The following is an 8,284-nucleotide window of genomic DNA, read 5'->3' on the forward strand; positions in this document are numbered from 1 at the left end:
ATAAACAAGCAAAGACCAGTTAAAAGTAAGCATGAACATCAATCCAAACTAAATTGTAATCCATGATATTTTAACTTCATAGAACTAGAATAATCATATTAGACCTAAAATGTTAAATGACTAGTTTTGCCCTCATATGTTAACCACATGTCCTGATTTAACTTGAAACACCAACAGAGTTAGCCATAAATGATGAAAAGTGAAACAAAAGTTAAACGTAAAAGATTCAAACATAAAAGATGTTTTTTTTTCATAATTTTATCTTTGTTAAATAAACGAACTTCCCGCCAGACATCTCATTTGTACACCTAAAATATTAGGTTTGGCGAACTTTGTCTTTGTTAAATAAACGAACTCCCACCGAACTTCCCACAAGGAATGTCTGGCGTCAAATATAACCAATACAAACAATATTAATTGATATAGGAATTTAGTTTTGTTAACTTGCACTAGCTACTAGATACACTTATACCAGGTTCATGATCCAATTTAATGATCATGTTGTACTAAACTGCTAGACATTATCAATCAATTGAAGAACATTTTGATAGTGTTCAACTGAAAATAAGCTTATTAACATTATCATTATCAAACAAAACTGATCTACCTATTATAACTCAGGCCTTCTGGATTTCTTTCGCGATCCTAATACACTCTGACATGGGACAATTTGTCTTGATTGCATTGTTGGCAATATGTGATCTACTAACACTGTATCCCTCCTAAAATAACAATATGCAAGCATCTTATAAATAGTAAATATAAAAAAAATGATAAATAACAATATGCAATTATCTCACAGAAGTCAGAAACTACCTTCTTGATGGCACTCATTATTGTCACGAGACGAGGAGAATTGACCTTGGCTCGACTTGCTATCTATTACGCATATGAAAAGCATTATATCCCGCAACTTACAAAACTAAGAAAATAACATGTTAGCTGCTACAAATATAAAAATATATAATAACCTCATCAAGTTGGATGTAACCAAATAGTAAATTGGGATCACTTTCATCAATCATCCGGCATAATAATTTATCAAGATCATTTTTCACACCATCGCCCAACCACCCCCACTTAGACGTGCACAAATCGGGTTCAACTGGAAAACCCGAACCGGTTCGAAACCGGTTTTTTCACACCGGGTTGTAAAATGGCACCGGTTCCAATCAAGAACCGGTTCGGTTCCTGACCCGAACCGATGCTCAGATATGCTAACTTTTAAGAACCGGGTAGGGTATGAACCGGAACCGGTTTTTACGTAAAAACCGGTTCCACCGGTTTTTTTTGAAATTTAAATATCATAGCCGTTAGGAACCGGTTCCAACGGCTATATAGCCGTTTTTGACCGTTGGAACCGGTTTTTTAACTATAAATAGGTTATTTTTTACTCTAAATAGCAAGGTTTGTTTGTGTACTTGTTAAACCACTTCCAAAACTATAAAACACACTCCAAACCACAATTAACCTTAAACCGACAACAAATGGCAACTAATGATGACGTTGTTATGGTGATCGAAACAACAAGATGCCCCGATGTTTGGGTTCATTACGATTTGTGTCTCATGACCGACTCACATGAGTTGGCACGTTGCAAATATTGCTCGAAGTTTCTTAAAGCAGGGTTCAACTCGACATTACGAAAACATACGAATAAGTATTGTCGAGAGAAAAGAAGGTTGGAAGCTAAAAAAACGGAAGTGGGAGAGTCGTCCGGCTCTACAACCCAAAAATAAGTATTCCCGGATTAAAACGACGGACTTTGTTTTTTATGTTTTAGTTGTTATGTTTAGTATCGTTTATGTTTTAATAATGTTTGTAATAGTTATTTTTTAAATAAATAAAATGTTCGTCGTTATTAAAAAAGTAACAAAAATTAATCATGAGTAACAAAAGTAATTATAATAAAACAAATCAAAACTAAATATTAGTTGAACAAGTTACAAATAATTTTACCAAAACAAATAATTACAACTCTTCTTCGTCTTCATTCTCGTCTTCACCCTCGTCTTCGTTATCGGAAGAAACCCCGTCCTCCGCCTCCTCATCATGAATATGACGCTCTATTGGTATTTCGTCTTCAAAGTTCGCATTGTGTTGTACACGATCCACCGCATCCAAATGGTCCTTTAGGCAAATGCAAACCTCTAGAGACTCGGGAGTTAGTTTTGTTCTTCGCATAGATAACACCCTCCCACTAAGAGAAAAAACCGATTCGGAAGCAACCGTTGAGGCTTGTACGGCAAGCAAATCACGAGCCATGGCGGATAGAATGGGAAATTCGTTTTGTTTACCTTTCCACCAAGCCAACAAATCAATATTGCGAATTTCGTCGACCGTTGCGCCCTCAACATAGTTTGCTCCACTATATCGACCAAGTTCGCTACTTGGTGTGTTTCCTCTTTGCCTCTTAGATGCCGATTCACGAATCCCATTCATCAAGTTTATAAGTGGGTCATTGCACGGCCTACTAGTTGTTTTTTTCACAAAAGACGATTTCGTGCTTGGACCATACATTTGAAAATAATGGTCATAAAGGTCTTGAAGGTTTTTGTTGAACTTGTCCTTCGCTTCCGTCGACAACTTCGGGTCAATCTCGTGCATAACTAAGTTGTCGAATATTTCCTCAATCGTTGTTTCAACCCCATTAACATTCCAATAGGGGTTTAATGCGGCGGCACAAGTAAAGACCGGCGGTATGTTATCAAAATATTTTATGAACTTTTCTTTCATCACCGCAACAATATTTTCGAAGAGTTTGTTCTTCTCCGCAAAGCTTTTAAAAACACAAGACATATAGTACAATTCTTGCAAAACGTGCATTTCTGCTCTCCCACCAAAGCGTGCATTTCTGCAAGATATGACGCACAATGAAGTGGGCCGGTCCATAAAGGCCCAGAAACAATAAGTGAATCAGGCACCTGACTATCATATAATATTAGACCATATAAGGAAACTAATGATCTAGAATAACACAAAAAATAAACTTAAAAACCATACATCTGATCCACAAGGGCACTTAATATGACCAAGTTTATCCCAACAAATAGGTTGAGAGTGTCCACATGACTCACAGTAGCAAATAAACCTATAATGACTGATACAAAAAACATATTTAGATATATAATTAGTAAGCTTTTATGAAACTTTAATAACGTAAAGTAGAATAAATCAACAAACTGTAACCGACAGTACATGCCATGTGGCGATTTTCCACGGTTAAGGCGTAACAATACTCTAAATACGGGCCCGTGATACGAATAATATGAGAATAGTGGTGAAATGTAATATCCCAAAACCGAAGCTTCCCGCATTGCTCCACCTATAAGCATCCTCAAGCCGATTTCATTTGAGTATGGAAGAGGTTGGATATATGCTCCGTATGCTGCTAGAGAACTAAACAATAAAAAACAGGTCATAAATTTGACAAAAAGCATTTCAAATATGCTTGTGAACGAACCAAACGAACACGAACGAGGCATGCTCGTTCATTTAACTTTAACCGAACAAACGATCATACACAAATAATTGAACAAACAGTGTGTTCTTGTTCGTGTTTGTTCATTATGAAAATGAGCATGTTCGTGTTCGTTTATGTTCGTTTGTTAATAGTATAAACGAATGGTTCACAAACATAAAAGAACACAAACATATGAACATACATAAACAAACATAACCGAGTGAGTATCAATAAAAAGTAAACGTTAACATCAATTTGTTGAGCCTAAATTATAATATAACTAGACTAAATTGTAAGAAGTGATACTTTCATTTCATAGAATTAGACTAGCTGTAATGAGCAATTATTTCAAATGAACATAAACATAAATGAACATTCACAAAGATAAACGAGCGAACGAGACGTGTGTTCATTCCAAGTTAGTTCATTTAACTATATAAAAAAAATCATTTCAGTTTGTTTATTAAATTAACGACCATAAACGAACTTCCAGCCTAACGGTTGACGAACTGTTAAGTAAACTTTTAATTCATTTACAGACCTAATTTCAAATAATTACAGATCAATTCACTGAATCTTAAGTACAAGTTGTTGCTATCAAACATCAAGCATCATTATCAAAAACTCACTGGTTAGGCCGATGACCGCCGGAGGAAAAGCCGTCAGTCGACGTAACATAAAGCAATCCACCAAAATTCACAGTATCAAACGCCAATCTAAAAAAACTCGAATCACTCCCAAACGAATCAACATCAACAAAATCAAACAATTCCCTCTCCACATATCTCTCCGCGAGAACTCGATTCGCAACCGCATGACTCACTTTCCACCTCCGCTCATCCTCACTCGAAACACTCAACAAATTTGACACAATTACACTATTACATTCCTCATTCGCATCATTAGCCAATACAAAATCAGCCTTGGCCTCAGCTAAGTACCGAAGCGATCGAATTCCGCAACCGCACATCGCGTCGAGGACTCGGAGGTTATTGTTGGTTTTCTTGTATAGAGCGGCGGCAAGGACGCCTTCTTTCGTGGCGGAAGAAGGTGTTGCCGGTTTGGAATTGGAAGCCTCGTTCGGTTTCATGGTGAGAATTGAATGGTTTGTGGTTAGGGTTTTGGGGTGAATTGGGGGTTTTTGGGTGGAAAGAAGAACAAGATAGGGTTGTTAGATAGAGGGATCTCATGGCGGGAAAGGAAAAAGGGGGTTTATTTCATTTCAATGGGTTTTTAAAGGGTTTTTATATTCAAACACCGGCCCCTACTGTGTAAATAACATATAGTCCTCGATTATTGACATACGTACGGATGTTACAATGTGACAGCTTTTTGCATTCTATACGAATCGTATAGATTTACTTACCTTATCTGACCTATATGAACTTTATAAGGCTATACGACTCATATAGATAGCATGCCAGCCTGTACTTTGACATGAGATTTATAACTATTTCTTGGTCTATACAAGCCGTATAGATAGTATACGGCCCGTACAAATCATGCATAAACTTTTTTGCTCCAACCATGTAGTATTGGTGTGTTGCTTTGTAAGATTATACGAAAAGTTGTTTGTAGGTTGTTTGATTAGCAAAATATTTACTTTTAACCTACGTGTTTATATTTTATAATCAACTCGGATGTTATTTTTAATGTGTTGTAACTTTAAAGTAACAAAAAAGCCTATACGAGTCAAATAGCCTCTATATGAGTCGTATAACCCTATACGGCTCGTATATGGGTTATACGATACAAGGGAACAAGACCTGACACTCTCTTACAGAAAATGACATAACTCTACGCCTATACGACTCATATAGCCCAAATGAGTGGTATATGCTCTCATGGTGTTTGAATAACCTGCCTGGTGTGTGTATAACCCAAGCTTTTTTATAGAGGGCTACATAAAAGTGTAAAGCACGGGGTAGCTTGTATAGGCTACGCGTAACTAATAAATATACGCAACTTTTTGTGGCCTATATAGGGCTTTAGCAGCGTGTATAGAGCCAGACCAAAAACACAAAACCTATATGAATAGTATAGGATTTAAACAACTGGTATAGAACCAGTTAGCATTATAAATTTGTGTCTATAAGAGCAGTATACTTCTATACTATTTGTATAGAGCTATATGAGGCACCAAAAACAAAACTTGAAACATGCTGGCATAAATGACACGATTCAGGTCCTATACGACTCGTAGATGGCCTAGAGGCCTATACAAGGTTTAGAATACATACACACTAGGAATTAATATTTATGAAAATTATAAGGTTTAAAGTACATACACAATCATAAATATAAAATAAGAGTGCAGCTAAAAAGGGTATGGAAGGATTTTGGCCGGAGCCATTTGCCAAATCTTGAGAGACACCTTCACACTCGTACCCGTGGAATTGTTGAATAAGAACAACTTTGCATCTTCGTATATTGCCTTTGTCGGATACACCCTTGATGTTATAACCGTCCTTCCTCCTTGTGCAAACCCCTCCACTATCGAATGATCCACCTTTTTAATTTAAATAAAAGAATATATAATGTTCTCATTTTTCATATCATAAAGTAAAATTTTATGTACAAGAAACAATAACAAATTTTACTTACCAATACTCTCATTGTGAGTTCTTCATCATCTGGAAGAGGTACAGTGCTCCCATACACCACTTTCTCTCTATCATAATCCAATGTTGACCTGTACTTATATTTTCCAATCTAGAATTAACTAATTCAATTTAATATTGAAAAACAAAAATACTTGCATATGGAAATTTTCGTTTATGTTACCTTAGCTTATCTGTACAAAAATGCGTTAACACGCCCACGCTAGCAGTTTTAGCAATGTAGAAATAAACTGGAGTTAACTCCGAAAGTGTTCCATCGGCTAGAACCACAATACCAAAAGGTCCCAAACTTCCCCTTTTGGCTGCACCCGAGCTCGTGGTGCAATTATATTTATCATCGGTTCCACTTGCCGCTTCCAACGAATCTTTATCTACTTCAAATGTTGCAACTATGTCCAACTACAATCCACATACATTATGCTACTATTTTCTCAAAATAATGTTGGACCAAAAGTTTTTATAACATGTTACATTAAACAATAACTTATAATAAAAGTATAAAACATTAGAACCTGTGAGGCTGTTCCTATGTCGAGTGGAACGATTGATCCCGGCTCTAGTTCGATCTCTTTAAACTCCCGACCGTTGTATCTCAAACTCTCGATTTTTTCAACGGGCCAATGAAGTAAATTGGTCCCAGTTTTTCTATCTAGTACAATAGTTCTTGGAACATTCTATTAGTATATTCTTAACATCAGAACATTTGTCATCTTACTAAAATTAAAAGGGTCAATAAAATTGAAACATAACTTACATAAACAGTAGCCCATCCTCTTAACATGTCTAAGTCTACAGAATCTGATTCATTAACATAAGCCCAAGTGACCCTCCTTTTCTTTAGAGGATCAAAAAGACTCTTTGATGCAAAAAACATCCCGTAATCGCACCGCAACCCGATACCAACATCTAACTCCGGGTTATCAGGAGTCCATTTATCGTTTATCGCGTCATACGTCCCAATCGAATACCAATCCATTGCACGCCCCTCCCAACTTTCTTTAACCACGTGTTTGATCCCTGACCGATAGGCAGCGATATCAAGAGCGCTATCATTGGTCAACGAAACTGGGTAAAAGTCAACACATTCCCACATGTCTGTATTGGGAACCGAGTGCAACGGTTCATCCTTCAACATGTAGTTTGTATAATCCGTCGTATAGTAAATAAGTACAAGCCCCGTACTACCACGTTTAGATCCAATGATCATCCTATGCTTCCCATCAGGACCCGTCCAAACCACTGACGGGTCCCGATAATCCTTTAACCCAATCCATGGCGGAGTATACAGGATTGGGTTACCGTCATATTTAACCCACTCGACAAGGAGTGGGTCAGATAAGTTCACGGGTACCGCTTTGCATTGTAACTGAGAAAAATCATTAGCGTTCCCAGTATACAATGCAAATATTTGCCCGTTGGGAAGGACTGTGATGGACCCGGATAGCACACCCTCAATATCGTACCATTCGGTCGGCACCATAGCCATTGGTAGCTCAAACCAGTTAACCATGTCTTTCGACACCGCGTGACCCCATGACATATTGCCCCAAACCGGCGCGTAAGGATTATATTGATAGAACAAATGATACCAGCCCATGTGAAACAACAAACCTAAAGAATTAACCATTATTTATGATAATAACAATAATAAATTAAAGGATAATGACCAAAATGCCCATTTGACTAGTCAACGTTGACAAAATGTCCATTCGAGTAACCATTTCTCAAAATGTCTCCCCTAAAACTCATCCACCCAAAACACTTTTAACCATTACTCGACTAGGTATTTAACTAACCAGATTTTGTCACGCGTCATAACACTGTCGAGTTGCTAGATTTTTTATCGACGAAGCCGATGGAATTATTTAGGCGTCCAACAAAATTTATTTTGACATCCACAAGTTTTTTTTTTTCCTGACAAGCGGCTGAATCTAGTTTGTTAAAATCGTGTCGGGTAATGATTAAAAAAGTCAATGATTTTAAAGGTGAACATTCTAGGAATTGATTTGTCATTTTTGGCATTGGGCTTAGGCTGAGGGGTGTGGGGCTTCAACGGGGGCGCTAGAGCCCCTCCGCTCGCGCCCCTAGGCGCTAACACCACACCACCAGGGTGCTAGCGGGGGCGCTAACGGGGCGCTAACGCGAAAAACAATGCAGGCGTGAGCCGGTTAGCGGGAGAAGAGAGAGGGCTGCACAACTT

The 8,284-nt window shown here is 37.6% G+C and overlaps 1 protein-coding gene and 1 pseudogene across 2 annotated transcripts; both read right to left on the reverse strand.

The window, feature by feature from the left end:
* Positions 1 to 223: 223 nt before the first annotated feature.
* Positions 224 to 4,694, reverse strand: LOC143616846 (tRNA (guanine(26)-N(2))-dimethyltransferase-like; annotated as a pseudogene). Its single transcript, XR_013150731.1, has 7 exons — positions 4,093 to 4,694; positions 3,199 to 3,399; positions 3,004 to 3,100; positions 2,834 to 2,924; positions 972 to 1,081; positions 817 to 879; positions 224 to 722 (listed from the first exon to the last, which is right to left on the reverse strand). The product of XR_013150731.1 is annotated as a tRNA (guanine(26)-N(2))-dimethyltransferase-like (transcript).
* A 1,086-nt stretch (positions 4,695 to 5,780) lies between these two features.
* LOC143617022 (beta-fructofuranosidase, soluble isoenzyme I-like) lies at positions 5,781 to 7,880 on the reverse strand. Its single transcript, XM_077089699.1, has 5 exons — positions 6,839 to 7,880; positions 6,597 to 6,758; positions 6,248 to 6,483; positions 6,068 to 6,155; positions 5,781 to 5,972 (listed from the first exon to the last, which is right to left on the reverse strand). The coding sequence occupies exons 1-5, from the start codon at positions 7,709 to 7,711 to the stop codon at positions 5,781 to 5,783; spliced, it is 1,551 nt and encodes a 516-aa protein (XP_076945814.1). The 5' UTR covers positions 7,712 to 7,880.
* Between the last annotated feature and the right edge of the window lie 404 nt (positions 7,881 to 8,284).

The sequence above is a fragment of the Bidens hawaiensis genome, unplaced genomic scaffold (genome assembly GCF_021521415.1).
Source record: "Bidens hawaiensis isolate Kalapana, Puna unplaced genomic scaffold, B.hawaiensis_p1.1 tig00002307_1, whole genome shotgun sequence".
Lineage (NCBI taxonomy): Eukaryota > Viridiplantae > Streptophyta > Magnoliopsida > Asterales > Asteraceae > Bidens > Bidens hawaiensis.

Bases quoted from the DNA above. Each gene is read 5' to 3' on its own strand.
- LOC143617022 (XM_077089699.1), bottom strand. From the start codon at position 7,711: ATGGTTAATTCTTTAGGTTTGTTGTTTCACATGGGCTGGTATCATTTG. The intron at 6,759-6,838 runs GTAAGTTATGTT...ATATACTAATAG, and splicing joins GAGGATGGGCTACTGTTTAT to AATGTTCCAAGAACTATTGT. The intron at 6,156-6,247 runs GTAACATAAACG...ATATAAGTACAG, and splicing joins TTTTGTACAGATAAGCTAAG to GTCAACATTGGATTATGATA.